The sequence below is a fragment of the Scomber japonicus genome, chromosome 12 (genome assembly GCF_027409825.1).
Source record: "Scomber japonicus isolate fScoJap1 chromosome 12, fScoJap1.pri, whole genome shotgun sequence".
NCBI classification, from domain to species: Eukaryota; Metazoa; Chordata; class Actinopteri; order Scombriformes; family Scombridae; genus Scomber; species Scomber japonicus.
In genome coordinates, this window is record NC_070589.1 from 14,245,547 (window position 1) to 14,262,221 (window position 16,675).

At 41.5% G+C, this 16,675-nt stretch overlaps 1 protein-coding gene across 2 annotated transcripts; it reads left to right on the forward strand.

Moving 5' to 3' along the window:
* The first annotated feature begins 942 nt into the window (after window positions 1-942).
* LOC128368884 (segment polarity protein dishevelled homolog DVL-3-like) lies at window positions 943-16,136 on the forward strand. Of its 2 annotated transcripts, XM_053329789.1 has the most exons (15): window positions 943-1,516; window positions 3,466-3,535; window positions 6,777-6,892; window positions 7,560-7,672; window positions 8,238-8,373; window positions 9,057-9,147; window positions 9,290-9,359; window positions 9,641-9,780; window positions 10,388-10,464; window positions 10,651-10,718; window positions 10,868-11,017; window positions 12,665-12,796; window positions 13,221-13,388; window positions 13,593-13,796; window positions 15,294-16,136. In XM_053329789.1, exons 1-15 carry the CDS (start codon window positions 1,356-1,358, stop codon window positions 15,650-15,652), a joined length of 2,055 nt encoding a protein of 684 aa, XP_053185764.1. In that variant the 5' UTR covers window positions 943-1,355; the 3' UTR covers window positions 15,653-16,136. The 2 variants fall into 2 exon arrangements, with proteins under 2 accessions (XP_053185764.1, XP_053185763.1); XM_053329788.1 differs by lacking the exon at window positions 943-1,516 and having other exon boundaries at window positions 3,068-3,535.
* Window positions 16,137-16,675: the final 539 nt, after the last annotated feature.

The following is a 16,675-nucleotide window of genomic DNA, read 5'->3' on the forward strand; positions in this document are numbered from 1 at the left end:
ACCACCAGAGTAATGTTTTAATTTTCAAATAAGCAATTAACTGCTACTTGTTTATCACAGATGGTTGACAAATTAAAGGAAAAATCAATATTAAGTGTCTTAGTAAACTGCTGGTCCATCATGTGCTGCCAGAACAGCTTCAATGTGCTTTTTCATTGATTCGACACAGCTCTGAACTCTACTGGAGGGAGGAATACCATTCTTCTAAAAGATATTCTTTCATTTGGTGTTTTGATTATGGTGTTGGAGAATGCTGTCTACCATGTTGGTTCATCTCCCGACTGGGTTGAGATCTGATGACTGTGAAGGCCGCAGCATATGATTCATATCATTCTCATACTCATCAAACCATTCAGTGACCCCCCCCCCCCGCCCTATGAATGGAGGCTTTGTCGTCCTGAAAGAGACCACTCCCATCAGGATAAAAATGTTTCTTCATAGGATGAAGGTGATCACTCAGAGCAGCTTTGCATTGACCTGCAGTGAGTCTTTCTTCTAAAGGGACAAGTAGACCCAAAAACCAGGGTTGAAACATGTTGGTATTTAATTAAATCACGGGAGCGCATAATACAGTGTGCGGTTGTCTTCCTTCTTCTTTGGTCATCCAAAACCCTTAACTGTAGGGGTTAAGCAATCAGGCCTGGCTGAGAATGAGGTGAAGGATGACTCATCTGACCATATCACTTTTTTCCACATCTCTGTAGACCAGTGTCTATGGTTTATGCGCCAATGAACTCTCACATCTGTTTTCATATTTATAATTAGGGTTTCTGCAGCCGTCAATGAAACATAATTCAATATTGTGTGCCAAATGAAGGTGGCCCCTCTGGCCTGCAGGGGCTTTCTGCCCTTCTGCGTATGACCGCCTCTGTTGACTCATGCACTGCAGCAGAAGAGCAAAGCTGCAGCTCTCCTCCTCTCCTGTAGATGGGGCCCCTTCGAGACAGGCTTGGACGATTTTGTGCAGTTTCGTGTGCAACTACCGAGCTTGGCAGCTTGCGAGAAGGGAAAACCGACGCTTCCAAGATTGCTGATCTTTCCTGCATATTCAAACTGTTTTTCAGTCATTTTAAAGCATATCGGAAGTTTAATACAAACGGGAACTATCGCGGTTCAGTGTTCGGACCCTTCGCACAGGAGCAAGGTGCTGTTTTGTATTGAAAGGCAGGCGCAAGGTTAGCGAGCTGGCGTAGAGACGAGAACCAGGGCTACGCAGCGAGTCGGTCAGCCAGGGAGAGCCGGGAGGACCACGGCACAGCCGCCGCCAGCGCCACGGGGAGTCGGGGCCCGAGAGGGAGCCTGCCAGGCCCTCGGCTTGATGCACCCTGCCTGCCTCGCCTTAGCCGCAGTCCGAGATGGGGGAGACCAAAATTATCTACCACCTCGACGACCAGGAGACACCGTATCTGGTTAAACTGTCTGTGCCGGCGGACAAAGTCACTCTAGCAGACTTCAAAAGCGTCCTCAAGAAACCAAATTACAAATTCTTCTTCAAATCTATGGACGATGACTTCGGGTAACTGTTGACGGGTTTATCGCGTTTGACACTGATTCAGCGTATTACTCCTGTGTTTTCTCAGCGTTAGAGCAGCTAGATTCACGCTAACTTAGTTGCTACCTCCGCCAGCTGGCTTGTCATCAGTTTTTAACGCTACCTGGCTCTCGGTCAGCAGCTAGCTTCTTGCATTGCAGTTCCTTTGTTAGCTGCTAGCGGCGTTAGCAGGTCTGTTCAGCGTCCCGACCCCGTTTGTTTACATTGCTGGTGTGGCTAGCTTATGCCTCCTGTACCTTGATTTTGTATGACCAAGTTTGGTGTTTGGCTGTTTCGTGAAGACTAGCGAAAGTCCTGAGTGGCAATTTAACTTGTTTTAGATAAACATGACTGGTCGACAACACCGCTAATAAGCACTTGTGAACTGTCAGTAGCTGCCAGATATATTGAAAGCTTGTGCTAACAGGATAACAGCAGAAAGTAAAGGGACAGTTAGAGTTGAAGTCAGTGAGTCCAGCAGGCCCCTGCTGTTGTTGTCTATTAGCCTGAGGAATGCAGAGTTGGACACAGGAATGCCCTGTTCATCACTCTGGCAGCTTTATGGTCCTTTTGTGTTAAAACATGGCTGGAAAAGTAGACATTTTACGTTCCTCCGGACAGAGTCTCTTCTGCAGAGTAAAAGGGGAGAAATGTACTATTTTTAAACACTTCAGCCAGGTTTCCCTAGTTGTTTTTGGCTAAACTCAAACCAGGGTGGGGCAACAACTTCTGCACATTTGCAAGTGGGACAGCTATTCATGTTGTGAGGAGTGGAGGGATAGTCTGTAAATAAACCATTGACACTTTTACTCAAAACTGTGTTGCTGTAGATTGAGCAACCTGTCATACAGGAATAGAAACTGGTGTCTGTGTTTATCAAGAGTCTCAAAGAAAGTCTCAGTGGCCACCACTATTCCTCCTCTCAAAGACACAACTAATCCTGTAGCAGCAGCAGCAGTCTGGGGCACTTGCTAAATGCATGTGGGGACTGACTTGTCCTCTTGTCTGTTTGACAAGGTTGAGGTATCATCTGACATCTGATTCTTGCCATGGAGTAATCTGTTACTTGATTGGTTGACAGGAAAACTGTTTTAAATCCACTTGGTTGAAATGGGTAAATTGAATTGGCAGAGCTTTGTTGGCGTAGGAAATCCTCACATGAACTTCCCAACAACTAAGAACTTCCTTTTGGAAATTCTTGGTTCTTGGATGATTTGGACGGATTTACAGACACCAGTGATTGCTTATGACGCAGGGGCTAACTTCAAGGTTGTTGTCTTCTGAGTGGATTTCCAGGTCTGTGCTGATATCCCCTGATATACAGTTAGTTAAGAACTTAAGTGATCACTTTGTGGAAAATCATCTTTGCCTTCACCACATAGCATTAAAACAATACAAGATAACTGACAATACTGGACAATGATTACAAAATAATCAATATTCTGTTTTTTAAGATTTTGGGGAATAATGTCATTAGGTCTAAAAGTGTAACACTGTAAAAACTTGACTCACTGACTGACCTATAATTTAAAAAAGGTCAATTTCACTGTTAAATTAGTTGTTTCTCTACCATAGCTACATTTTAGATTAGCCATCTGTTTAATGCTGAAATTGCCTAGAGGTCATGAAGGATGTGTTGTGTCTTTGGAGGAACACTTAGGGATTTGTTGATGTGTGTGCTCTCGTTAGATGATAATCGGCACAGATGTTTTCTATACACAGTGTTTTAAGGCTGTAAATCTGTGGCTGGCAGTGTGTAACCATAGTGTAGACAGGGCACTATTAAATCAGCATTGGTTGTCTTGTCCCATTTGTCAGTGTCTGTCCTTGTTGATGGAAATATTGCCCATTTTTTGTTGCCCTTGTTTTATTGCCCTGAGAGTGCTTTTGTGTCGGTGCAGGTTTACTGAAACAAAGCTTTGTTCTCTTTACAGGGTAGTAAAGGAGGAAATATCTGACGACAACGCAAAGCTGCCCTGCTTTAATGGACGTGTGGTGTCATGGGTAGGCTCAAAATACATCCATGAGTGAAATCTTTTTGCTTTGTTTGTTTGTTTTATGTATTTATTTGTCACCATTGGCTTGTCTGTGTCTGTGTTGCAATTGTGTTCATGCATGTATGACAATGATTACCATCTGTTGGCCAGTGACCACAACTATGTCACAAAGATGTGCTATGCATCTGTGTGTTAGGCTACGTTCACACCGCAGGTCCAAATGCTCAATTCTGATTTATTGCTCAAAGCTGATTTTTTGTTTGGCTGTTCATATTACACTTTTAAATGTGGCCTCCTGAAGTGGGAAAGAACAACGACTAAAGTGACATCTGCGTTTAGATTTATGGGAAAGACATCAGTAAATAAGGTTAGAAATTGTGCTCAACAGCCCACACGTGAGAAGAAACAGCAACTCTTCCTCAGGTGACTGAGAATGTCAATGCAAGAAGTGATTCCACTGTGTTAGTAAGAACCATTGACAATTACATACAGAGGGATATTATAATGAGGTTGGGGTGCCAAAACCTTTTATTAGAAAGATGAATGCACATTTGAAAGTTCAATGGCGTGTAAACCATAGACACTGGTCTCAAGCGATGTGGAAAAAAGTGATATGGTCAGATGAGTCGTCCATCACCTTATTCATGACCGGAATGCTTGACCCCTATAGTGACAGGATATGGTGGCTCTGTTATGTTGTGGGGGGCATTTTGCTGGCATGGTTTGGGTTTACTTGTGATCACCTTTATCCTATGATGAAACATTTCTATACTGATGAGAGTGGTGTCTTTTAGGATGACAATGCCCCATCTATAGAGCATGAGGGGGTCACCAATAGACTGATGACTATGAAACTGATGTGAATCATATGTTATGGCCTTAACAGTCATCAGATCTCAATCCATTTGGGAGGTTTTGGACCAACAGCACTTTCCACCACCATGATTAAAGCACCAACTGAGTGAATATCTTTTAGAAGAATGTTGTTCATCCGTCCAGCTCAGAGACATGTAGAATCAATTCCAAGGCACATTGAAGCTGTTCTGGCAGCACGTGGTGGCCCAACAGCTTACTTAAGACACTTTATGCTGGTTTTTCCTTCAATTTGTCACTGTCTGTACATAATAGGTACTTGCATGCAGTATATCACGAAGAGTCTCTAAGCAGAAATTCTCCCGTCTCCACAACACAAGAGACATCTGGTGCCGGTGCACAGCCTCCCTTCCTCTCTTCTCTACATTGAAATTGGATTAAGAGCAAGTGAAATCACAGGATAGGAGGAAAATACTCCATAACAAAGAGCCTCACTGCATGGCATCTAACAAGAAGATTGAATCTCACATGGAGAGGAGAATAAAGTTGAGAGAGAGTGTGTTCTGTGTCTTGATGTGAAGAGCTGATGCTTCTGGTTAATTTCACACAGCATGGTTATGATTATAGGTTTTATTTGAGAGTCATCAACACAGTGTTATCACTAGATGTTTGAGTGTATCACCCACAGTGCTCGTCCTGATATGTCTCTCTGTTGTGGTCATTTTCATTAGACTGTGTGGAGGTTTGGTTGGCAGTGGTTCAGAGCCAGTTCCTCTATTCATGTATGCGTGTGTGTGTGTGTGAGTGTTTGTTATCTCTCGGGGCTTGCTGAAATGTTCCATGTACAATGAAATGTTATTTTTGTTGCAGTGTGTCCATTTGTTTGTCTCCACTTTTCATCTGTTGTTTCAATGACCTGACTGATTGATCTCTGGGGTCCAAGGGCCTGGCTGTTATCACCATATCACATCATCACAACAGGCCAGCTCACTTAGTCTGGCCCGGTCTGGCCCGCTATGTTTTATAGTCAGATAACAAATCTGTCTATGTAATTATTTTTTTAGTGAACTTCAGCTGGTCTGCTGTCAAAATCAAATACATGTTTCTGATTTGTGCACACTGGACAGACTTCCTGTAAACTGCAAATAAAACATACACAATATATATGGTATAAACTGGGTAAAAGGGTAAACAAAATAAGCATTGCAACAAGCAGCATTGTTATGCCATTACTCTTTTCACTTGTCCAACCCTCACAGCATATGGTTTTAGCAGCATATCTGGACAGGTGCAAGTAAATAAGTCTGTAAAGTTCAGCTTTTCTATGGTATGTTTGAGCTCTATTTTATCCCATTAATCATATGACAGAAAAAAATCCTTTAAATCATTACTGCAAAAATGCCAATTAACTTGATGAATGTGGTGATGCTGATGTAAAATGTTAATATATATGTGCTGCAAACATGAAGTGAAAAAAGAAGATTCTTTACTCTGTGCTCAATTTCAAACAGTTGTATTTCTGTACTGACTAACAGATACAGTACACTTGATATGGATGGTGATATGGGGTTGAATAGTAGTCATTAATAGCCCAGCTATGACATAAACAGCTAGCATAGTTTAACTGCTTAACCAACCATTGCCTGCTAATAGTGGAGACAGTTTCACACTGATTTCATGTTGTTTTAAACTTGTTCTTTTATGCAAATCATGCAAACACATGCTTCATTTTTAATGCAGACAACTTCTAAGATGTGGTACAACTCGAGATACACAGCATAATGTAATACATAAGATCTTGGGCAGACAGGACACATGCTACTTTGAATGTGTTGGAATTTAAAAAAAAAAAACAAATGATGGAAAATTAAATGGAAGAATGGGCCAATGTTAAAAATGACCTTAGTCATATAAACTGAAAACACAGTTAGAGTCCATCAGATGCCAGTTTTTCCCACACTTTTGTAACTTTGGCAACTAAAGCCGTTAGGTAGACAAACCACAAGTCCTGGCACAGGGTCTGTGTTTCTCAACTCTTTGAATCAGCTGCCTTTGGACAGCTCTGCTTTTGTCAGCAGGAAATTAGTGGAAATAATTTTTAAATTGAGGGAGTCCAAACAGCAGCTAATTTTTCTTATTTTTGGATAAATTAGCTGGTTTGCTTATTCCTGTTGCCGTAGCTTTATTTACTATGTGCAAATGCTGGCAACCCATTTGTATACTGACATTACAATTTGTCATATTCTGTTAAGTCTGTATGGCAGTGACATTATAACAGAATATACCACACAACTCTTGAGTGTGTAGTGTAAACCCAGTAGACAGAGCTCTGCTCTGACCGTGGTCTGCAGCCCACTTCCTCTGTGTCTCTGTGTATTTTTCTGTGTGAGTGTTTGTCTCAGCCCTCTGACTGACCTAACTCCGTCTGTCCACAGTTGGTCTCTGGAGATGGAGCCCATACAGACGCAGGCTCAGTGGCAGACAGTTTAGAGCAGGCACCCCCTTTGGAAAGGACCGGGGGTATCGGAGACTCCAGACCACCTTCCTACCAGTCAGTATATGTGCTTGTGCATGTGTTCTGTATTTTCAGTGTGCAGGAGAAAGGTTTTGCGCAATGTTTGACTCTGAGGGTGTGCGTGAAGAGACAGAGATGCCATGCGTACTTTGTGTTTGGCTCAGTGTCTGTGTTGAATGAGTCCCTCTGTGTTTCCTAATAAGCGTAGTAACATGGGAAACAGCAAACTGAATGGAAAAAGAATGACACCTTGTGACCGTCTAGGTCTAGGAGGAAAAACATCTACCTTTTTTGGATGGTTAACTTCTATGACTCACACTTCCTGTCATCATCCTTTTAGATGTTAAATACTTTAGTTGCAGTTTTGTCAGTTTTCATATTTTTAAGTGCAATATGTTCAATCTGCAAAGTATGTAGAAGACACATGATAGTAATGAAGATGAATTCTCACCAGACAGAAATAAGTCGACCAACACAACAATTACTATTCTTGCCAAGCATTCAACTGACCTCAGCTGCAGTTTGCTAGTCTACTTAACACAGTTTGTAATGTGATTAGTAAGAAGCACTTAGCATAAACATTTGTGTTAGTGGCTGTTAAATGAGCTTAAGTGCCCGGATAATGATGCAGTGTAATTAATGGTAAAACCAGACTGTCTATCTCGTCCTGACTGGTAACTCTATGCACTGTCGCTATCTGAAGTGGGAAAGCAGCAAGCGGTCGGGACAGTTTGGACAACGACACAGAGACCGGCTCCATGGTGTCGCAGAGGAGAGAGAGGGAGAAGCCACGACGGAAACACACTAACGACCACGGTCAGAAAGTTGTTTGACTCATGATGTTTTTGTTTTATGATAGTGAGCATATCAGCTGTATTTCCATCATTTTCACAGCTTAAATTCCATTCATCTGGCAGCTAAAACTCTAGTGTTTTTCATGCATGTCTCAATGCAATGAGTGTCTCGAAATGGCATAAATCTGACTTGGTGGTTTGTACACTAAGACTAAAGTGATGCAGCCCTCCTTAGTATGAATTTGTAAGCAAAGCTAAGTGTGCACAGGCTTGTGCAACAATTAAAAGTGTTGCAGTGGAAAGAAACATCATGACACACTCAGAAAAACATGTAGTTGCTCTACAGTTAACAAAGTGTTTTTGTTTTAGTTGGTATAGTATTCTAATATATAATTTTTAGACACAGATAAATGAGGAACAGACATGATTTGAAACATTTTTTACACCTACATTTCTAGTTTGATATAAATATGTGCTATTGTTTGCATCTGAAAACCTAAAGTGGCCAATTCTAATTTGTGGATGTCTGTGTAAATTCTTACTTTTTGTGTATACATGTCTCATTCTGATGCTGTCTGCTGCTGCAGGTGGAAGGCAGAATGGGTACTCATCAAGGGGAATGGGACGCGGAGGCGCCGAGTACGACAGCTGCTCATCCTTCATGAGCAGTGAGCTGGAGTCCACCTCTTGCTTCGATTCAGAGGATGACGACGCAACCAGCAGGTCAGATGCTCTGCATAGCTGTTTAGCTTGTTCATAATTGCAGTTCCCAGTGAGAAAAGGCTTGAGGAATGTATCTTGAATCACAGTTGATGGGAGTTTGGCAGAGATTAGTACAGTCTAATTGTCTGGCGGTTTTTGCGGTTACCCCCTTGGTTTCCCTCCAGGAGTCATAGAACTATCTGCAACCCGCTTAACAGACACTGCTGTTCTCAGTCTTTAAGCATCTTTCAGGATGTTTTTTTTTCCACAGTGTTTGCAGCCCCAATAATTTTAGATCAAAGCTTCATCAAGCTTCATCTTCGGCAAAATGTCTACATACTGGTGCCAGCTGATGATTTGTTACTCAGGTCATAGCTTCAAAATTAAGTGGATGCTGTTTTATAAACAGTTGGTCCTGACTCCTGGCAGGCATCCCCCTCATTACGGTTTCAGTGGTTAAAGTGCTTTCTTATTAAGTAGGTAACAGAGAGGTTTAAATTTGATGTTTGGATAAGTTACTCAGGGACAAATAGCTTCTGTCTCTGCCCAGGTATTTTTATCCACTTTATAATTTGTCATGGTTTGTTAACCTGATTCACAACCAAAGTTATGTACAGTGTGGTGTTATTTCTTTAGTAACTCATATTGCATGGATATGCCAATGTACCATGCATCATTTCTAAAAAGCTACGTTTTTTTCTCAGGTTTAGTAGTTCCACTGAACAGAGTTCATCTCGTCTAATGAGACGACACCGCCGTCGTCGACGGAAACCCAAGGCCTCCAATATGGACAGGGTGAGACCACAAACGCACAGGACTGGAAATCAGCCACAGACTTCTTTTATTAAAATATCTTACCAGTTTGTGACTTATAGTCTGAGATTCTTCTGATCATAGTTCTTTGTTTAATCCCACTTTTCATCACTCTTCCATCCAGTCGTCATCATTCAGCAGCATCACAGACTCCACCATGTCTCTGAACATCATCACTGTCACCCTCAACATGGGTAAGTAACTCAGCCTTGTGGAAATTACACGGTGAATGAAATTTGATTTGGTTAAACAGAGCCTCCTGATTTTCTGAATAAAGTCTCTATACAGTCATTTACTGAGCCACATAACTAAATAATGTTGGAGTTTAAAATATCCTCTCATAAGATGGGAAGATACACAAATGTAAATGATTCATTGCTTATTGGTGCAGGCCATTACAGTCTTTCCTGTCTTAACTCACTCAACCAGTAATACTTTCTTGAATACATATTGTGTGTTCCTATTCACCTCACAGAGAAGTACAACTTCCTGGGCATCAGTATCGTGGGTCAAAGTAATGAGAGGGGAGATGGAGGAATCTACATTGGCTCCATCATGAAGGGAGGAGCTGTGGCTGCAGATGGACGCATAGAGCCTGGAGACATGCTGTTGCAGGTGTGTGTCTGTATAAGTCTGTGTGAGAGAGAGAGAGAGAGAGAGAGACACACACACACAGAGGATAAAAAAAATGTGTGTCTGCATACCTGGGACTTGGACCAGGAAAGTGTGTGTGTGTTTGTGTGTGTGTGTATGTGTGTGAAAGGACTTGGTAATGTGAGAGCAATCAGAGGTGTTACAAAAGACCATGTGTAAAAATTGGGAGAAGTGTTTCTGAAATGGCACGATTGCATGTTGCAGTATATAATTATTCAACAGGTGATTTAAGATTACCATGAAACACTTTCTTTGAATCTGATTCCCACCTCTCACTGTGTTATCTCAATCACATTATAACCTTCTTGTGTCACATGGTGTTACAAGGTGACTAGTTTATAGGACAGTCAGCTGTATTTGTGGCTCTAATGTGATTTCCATTTTCATTCTTTCTTAAATACCCACTCCTAAAATCTAATATTGCACGCTATGTTGAAACACTGCCAGCTCCATTAGTGTAGTGGGATTTATTGGAGTGACTTTGAGGAAATTACAGGAAACAATTTAGCTTTAGGTCCATTCCTGATTGTCATCATTTGAATTGGTTTTTTTTTCTTAATCCCCGTAGGTGAACGACATCAACTTTGAGAACATGAGCAATGATGATGCAGTTCGAGTATTGAGGGACATAGTGCACAAGCCAGGGTGAGTTGCAAACAGGCACGCACCGATACACTGAAGCATCTTTAACAGCAGTAAATAGAAATATCCCTCCATAAAACACAGGTTGCAAAGCAAAGACATAACAGAATCCTAGTAAACTTGAAGCTGAGACATCCTGTGTGTTTTAGGTCTGTGTGTAAACTTTGTCTCTGTTTTTTTTTTTACCAGTCCCATTACTCTGACTGTGGCCAAGTGCTGGGACCCGAACCCACGGAGCTGCTTTGCTCTGCCGAGGAGTGAGTGTTTTTTTTGTTGTTGTTGTTGTGATTTGTATTATTTCAACAATGATTTACTGGGATTTCTGTTTTCATGGATGTGTCTCTGACTTTGAATTTTACTGTAAGATCACAAACACTAACTTCCTACTCTATGTTTCATTATGCAGGTGAGCCAATCCGACCCATTGATCCAGCTGCGTGGGTGTCACATACTGCGGCTATGACTGGGGTATACCCTGCATATGGCATGAGCCCTTCCATGAGTACCGTCACCTCCACCAGCTCCTCCATCAGCAGCTCTATCCCCGAGACTGAACGTGAGTCCTGTCACACTCTGCAGCTGCTTGTCATGGCTTATGGTTTTATCAAAATCTGGAGGCAATTTTTATGTACTGCAGCCTTCAACCTACATTCATGGTGCTTTTTGAATGTACAATGTACTGTGATATCTCTAAGTTTAACTTTTTTCAACATGGAAACCCCCCTTACCCTCCAAAAATGCAGTAATATCAGTATCCTTCTCAGATGTGTTAGTAAATCTTTGTGTTAAGAGTTGCCTTGCCCTCTTGCTGCATTCCAGCGACTAGTCTGTGTTCCAGCTTTTACTGTGTTCAGCCTCACATCTCGCTTCCATCTGCTCAATAACACTTGTCAAAACGGAGCCATAACTCACCACTTTCATCTTCCCTGTAATCTTTGGAAGGACTGCGAAGTATTTTTCTTTCTTTCTGTGGAGGAATCTTCCCTCTCGAAACACTTTCTTGGCCAACATCGATGGTGATTCGCGTATTTTGAGATTTTCCTTTTTCATACAGAACATAAATTTCACTTCATCACATGCTTCTGAAATCTAAATCAGTTAAACACTGGTAGGAGAAAAAAAAAGTTAATTCTGGTGTACCTTGCTTTTTTGGGTCAGTTTAATGGTAATTTATTTAAATGCTTCAGAGAATTGGCCTACTGTGTTGATGCCAGAAGTTATTTTCAAAAGAACTACAGCAAGTTTAAAAAATAAGAAAACATTCTGCGTTGCCGAGTTCAGTTTGTGTCGGCCCCTAAAAACCAGAATAAGTGCTTCTTTCTATTCTCACTATTTTGCACTAGACTTCATTAACCATAGGGAGAGAAATCTGTTGAACACAACATAGATTCAACACCTAATCCACTGATAATAGCCTCAAACAATACATAATGCAGTGAATGCAACCAAACAAAGGGTGTGACCAGAGGGGGGGGTCCGCTTTATGTGGATATTTATACCCATCAAGAGATTGTGAAGCAAAAAAAGCAACAGTATTGATATGTTTGTGCAAAGTGTTCTTAACTAGAGGACGTATGAGAAACAATTATTTGAATACTGAAAAATGTTTTTGGATGTTTTAAAACCAAATCAAGCTGTCACATACACAGTGTTCCTAACAGAGGATGTACACCGTTTTATTGGGCACGGTCTTGAGGCACTATGTGAAATGTACGAAATCACTGACTGAAGTGGAAGTTGACGAGGCACGTCGAAGGAGAAGTGGGTACACCAGAAAGAAAATTACAACACTTAACCACTTCTCATCTTGGAATGCAAAAAAATCAAAGTTAGATAATATCTGAGTCTGTAATTGTGTTCTAGGGAGGAAGTTAAATTCATTATGCTCAGACTTTTGTTGGGATTTTTGTCAAGAACGACTCACTTTTAGTCCAAGTCAAACAAAGATCAAGACCAAATCAAAGATCAAGACATAGCACGGGTCAAATTACAGTTCTGACCACAGAAAAGCAAATGTTATTTGAGGCAAATTCCTAAAACAGACTAACATTTATTTTTCTAGTTGTCCAGTTAACGGTACAGTGTGCTGCACATTTTTAATAGTGTAGGAAACAAATATTCTACATTTTTTACATATATATGTGTGTGTCAAATATCTCAGACAGACATGTTAACTTGAAACGTGTTCTCTGGTCTCTCCCAGGATTCGATGACTTCCACCTCTCCATACACAGCGACATGGCAACAGTTGCTAAGGCCATGGCCTGCCCAGAGTCAGGTCTGGAGGTGCGGGACAGGATGTGGCTCAAGATCACCATTGCTAATGCATTTATCGGTCAGTCTATCACAGCAGACCTCATGATGCAGCATATATTATTATTTCCTTCATCAATATGCACACACATTAATCTCTTTTCTTCATTTGTTCTGTTCAGTTTTAGATTGGGACTTTCAGTGTTTCCACAATGTCACTAAAGTGATGAAATGATCCCTGTTAGATCCATTCAGAATTGTACATTTTTGGCTAAATCAAACGTCATTACTAATTTTAATTATTGGGTGGTAGTCAAATAATCCAAGTATTTTTCCTTTATTTACTAGTAGTAGTATTTTTTTTTAACTGAAAACAAGTAAATGTCACATCTAGATATAGATTATTCAAATCTAAATTTTCAGTATTATTCTGTGTCATGAATTAGTCATAAAATGTCAAAGTAAAATTGTAAAATTCACAATAAAACACGTCTTTGGGTCCTCAGGTTCTGATGTGGTGGACTGGCTCTTCCATCATGTTGAAGGCTTCTCAGATCGCCGTGAAGCCCGAAAATACGCCAGCAACCTTTTGAAGGCCGGCTACATCCGACATACCGTCAACAAGATCACCTTCTCTGAGCAGTGCTACTACGTTTTTGGAGACCTCTGCGGCAGTAAGTGGACACTGAAGTTTTGAATGAGCTCAAATCTGTTTGGAGTGTCGGTGGCAGTGAACACAAGTGTCTCTAAAGTGTCTTGGTGTAGTTGAATATATGTTTTATGCAACTACTGTAGAGTAAAACAGGACGAACTTTATCAATCCTACACTGGCTGCTAATGTGGATGCCTAAATCAGTTTCTTTATCTGTCTCCTTCAGACATGACCCACCTGTCTCTCCATGACCATGATGGTTCCAGTGGGGGAGCCTCAGATCACGACACTCTGCCCCCTCTGCCACACCCAGGGTCGGCCCCCTGGCCCATGGCTCTGCCCTACCAGTTCCCCATTCCTCACCCTTACGACCTGTCACAGCCCTTCCCCGGTGGACCAGGCGCTGGCAGTGCAGGAAGCCAGCATAGTGGTGAGTCCAGCCTGAATATGCTTCATGCATTTCTCATCAGAGTATGTAACACATGTTGAAGACAAGTCAGTAGGGTTGTATTTTATACCATATTGAGTATTACCAATTCCATATATCGCACATAAGATCTGTCTTAAGAGTATGAAACAACCAACTCTACAGACTTGAAATTTGGCCTTATACAGTTCTCATGAGGAATTGGATCAGGTTTAATTCAGTTATAATGAATTGGATGGAAAGTATCAAAATGTCCTTGAAAACTCAAACTGCTACATATTCCACTTCTCTGTTCATATGTAAGCTCAATACATTGAAACACTTGTCGCTTTGCAAAAAAAAAGCAAAGAGTGTGATAGTGACATTAAAATAGTGGAAAGTTGTCACCACGACAGTCATTGTAACTAACCTGAGTCAATGTAAGCAACAGCTGTTTCTTTATGGGGGATCAAACTACACACTGTTTACAAACCACTTCTCAGTCCGGCAGTAACAGAGTTTGACTTAAAGTATCACTTTAAAAGCACTTTGCACAGAGGGAGTACAAAAACAAAATCTTGAACTCCTTATGTAATACTTGTTCTTAGATGTAGATTTAGTTTCCTGTTGCTGTCTTGATCCAGAGTTACATGAGAAGGTTAATCAGTTCATGTCTGCTCTTTCAATATAGAAAAGGGTCCGCTACATGTTGACTTTAGCTTTCCTCAAAGTCTTGAAGGAAATACCGTGGCTCTGTCAAAACTGAAAAAAAAGTTTCTTCCAGCCACTCCAAAGCTGTCTCATTTACATGTTATTTAACATGTAGAAATAGAAAAACAGACATTGTGGTTTCAGAGCAGTTTGCTTACGCAATGGAGAACAGCTGAGCCCACTGACTGCACACAACATCTCAGACATACTGTCCTGATTAGCACACTGCTGTTGCACACTACCATACCGTGAATGTATGATTGAATGATTTACATGTCAGCAAGATACAACATATGAACACAGTGTTGGGGCTGTCGTAAGATGTGATTCACTTGTGATGAGGTTTTCTCAAGCTTTCAAGTTTTGTGCTAAGATCTTTCTCTCTAATAGACACAAATGTGTTAAATTGTGTCCTCTTTTTATCTGTGTGTGGGTTTGATGGCAATAAGGACATTTGCCAGAATTTCAGGAAGTTTCATTTAATCATATAAACTTTTAAAGTTTTAAAGTCATCAGTCTGAAGAAACAAGAGGGCTTTTTGCGGTGATAAAATTAAAATGTGTAATTGCTTTCGGTAACAGTTAAGCTGTTTGGCTTGTGAGAGACAGTGAATGCTCCGTGACCATGCCTACATTAGTCATGCAGCTCTCCTGAGTCTTCCACAAACTGGGTCAGCACTGCCTGCCTCCCTTCACTAGGATGAGAGTGAGCGGCTCATGTTGGTGACTCATATTGACTTAAATGGTATATGTAAAATGTTTGAACATGATACATGGATAATTATCACTTTGTGTTCTTCTCTGTCCACAGGAAGCAGTGGTTCAAACTGCAGCAAGAACGAGGGCCGGAAATCTGGCGGTAGTGGCAGCGATGCAGAGATCAGAAGCCACCGAGCTCCAAGTGAGCGCTCGGTGGCTCCACCTAGTGAGCGAAGCGTCCGCAGCTCTGTCAGCCACCGAAGCATCAACTCCCAGTTAATAGCCTATGGGCCCGGCCTTGTCTATGGCCCCCCTGGCCTGCCTCCCCAGCCCCCACATCTGTCTACAGCTGCCCCTGGCGCCCCACCAGGCAGGGAGCTTGCCACTGTGCCACCTGAGCTCACTGCTTCACGGCAGTCCCTGCGAATGGCAGTTGGCAACGCCGGAGAGTTCTTCGTTGATGTGATGTGACACAGGTTACAGGCCGATCAAAGAGTAGCAGATTGGGCTTTCTCATGTCGTTACAGGGCTGAGAAGGACGGTATGCTGGGACAGGAGGAAGTGAAGATTGCAAAAGCTGTAACCTAAGGCCTCGACCTCCTAAAAGCAGAAATGGAACCAATCCTGTTGTGTTTGCTGAGAGAAAATGTTCCTCCTCTCTTGTGCTTTTCTTCCTAGTAGTAGTGGCCATACTTTCTTCAGTGAAGAAACCCCTTCGCTCAAGATGGAACCAAAGCGCCTTTCTCAGTTTCCGCTCCTCGGTGGGGAAGAGTTTGTGTAAGGACAAAAAGAGCAAGAGAGGGGAGGGAGAAGGTGGAAACAACACAGCTGTGGGAGATGACTCAGCGCTTTTCTACATGGATGTTTTTCATTTGTTTTTCTCTTCACTCTTCCCTCTTCTCTGCCCTCCTTATCTAACATTCTCTGTCCTCCCCCACCCCTGTCCACGTCAAAACTGAGCAAGAAAAAGCCTCTTCCCTCCTTCGTTTCTTACAATCCCTACTTGCTGACCTCTAACAAGAAAAAAAAAACCCTGAAAGAAAGCTGAAATGAACACTAACTGTTAACCTTATTCAGACTTTTTAAACGTTTGCTTGACTTATGAGAGAAAGAAATGGAAAAAATTGTATGTAGTGCAAGAGAATCACAGTCCTTTTTACTGTAAGAATACATTTGTTTTATTATATATGTAGGTGGTCACAACTAGTTTCATTTTACAATGCTAAACATCCAGCTTCAAGAGTCATTTTTACACTACATAACTGCATTTTCATCTGTTAACCAGAGCATTTTCAGTCTCTGTCTTGTGATATTGTATAGTGGAAAAAAAATCTTACCATGTCTTTCACACTACTCTTTTATCAAGGAAAAATGTCTTTTTATTTATAAATATAGTTTTATGACTTAACTCTACTGCTCTGTGTGATGTTTTTTTTGTGTGTGTGTGTGTGTGTGTGTGTGTGTGTGTGTGTGTGTGTGCATATGTTTGCATGG

Excerpts from the sequence above, each read along its gene's own strand:
- LOC128368884 (XM_053329788.1), top strand. The coding sequence starts at position 3,221 with ATGATAATCGGCACAGATGTTTTCTATACACAGTGTTTTAAGGCTGTA. Across the intron at positions 6,893-7,559 it reads TCCAGACCACCTTCCTACCA|TGGGAAAGCAGCAAGCGGTC; the intron begins GTCAGTATATGT and ends CGCTATCTGAAG. Across the intron at positions 13,797-15,293 it reads TGCAGGAAGCCAGCATAGTG|GAAGCAGTGGTTCAAACTGC; the intron begins GTGAGTCCAGCC and ends CTCTGTCCACAG.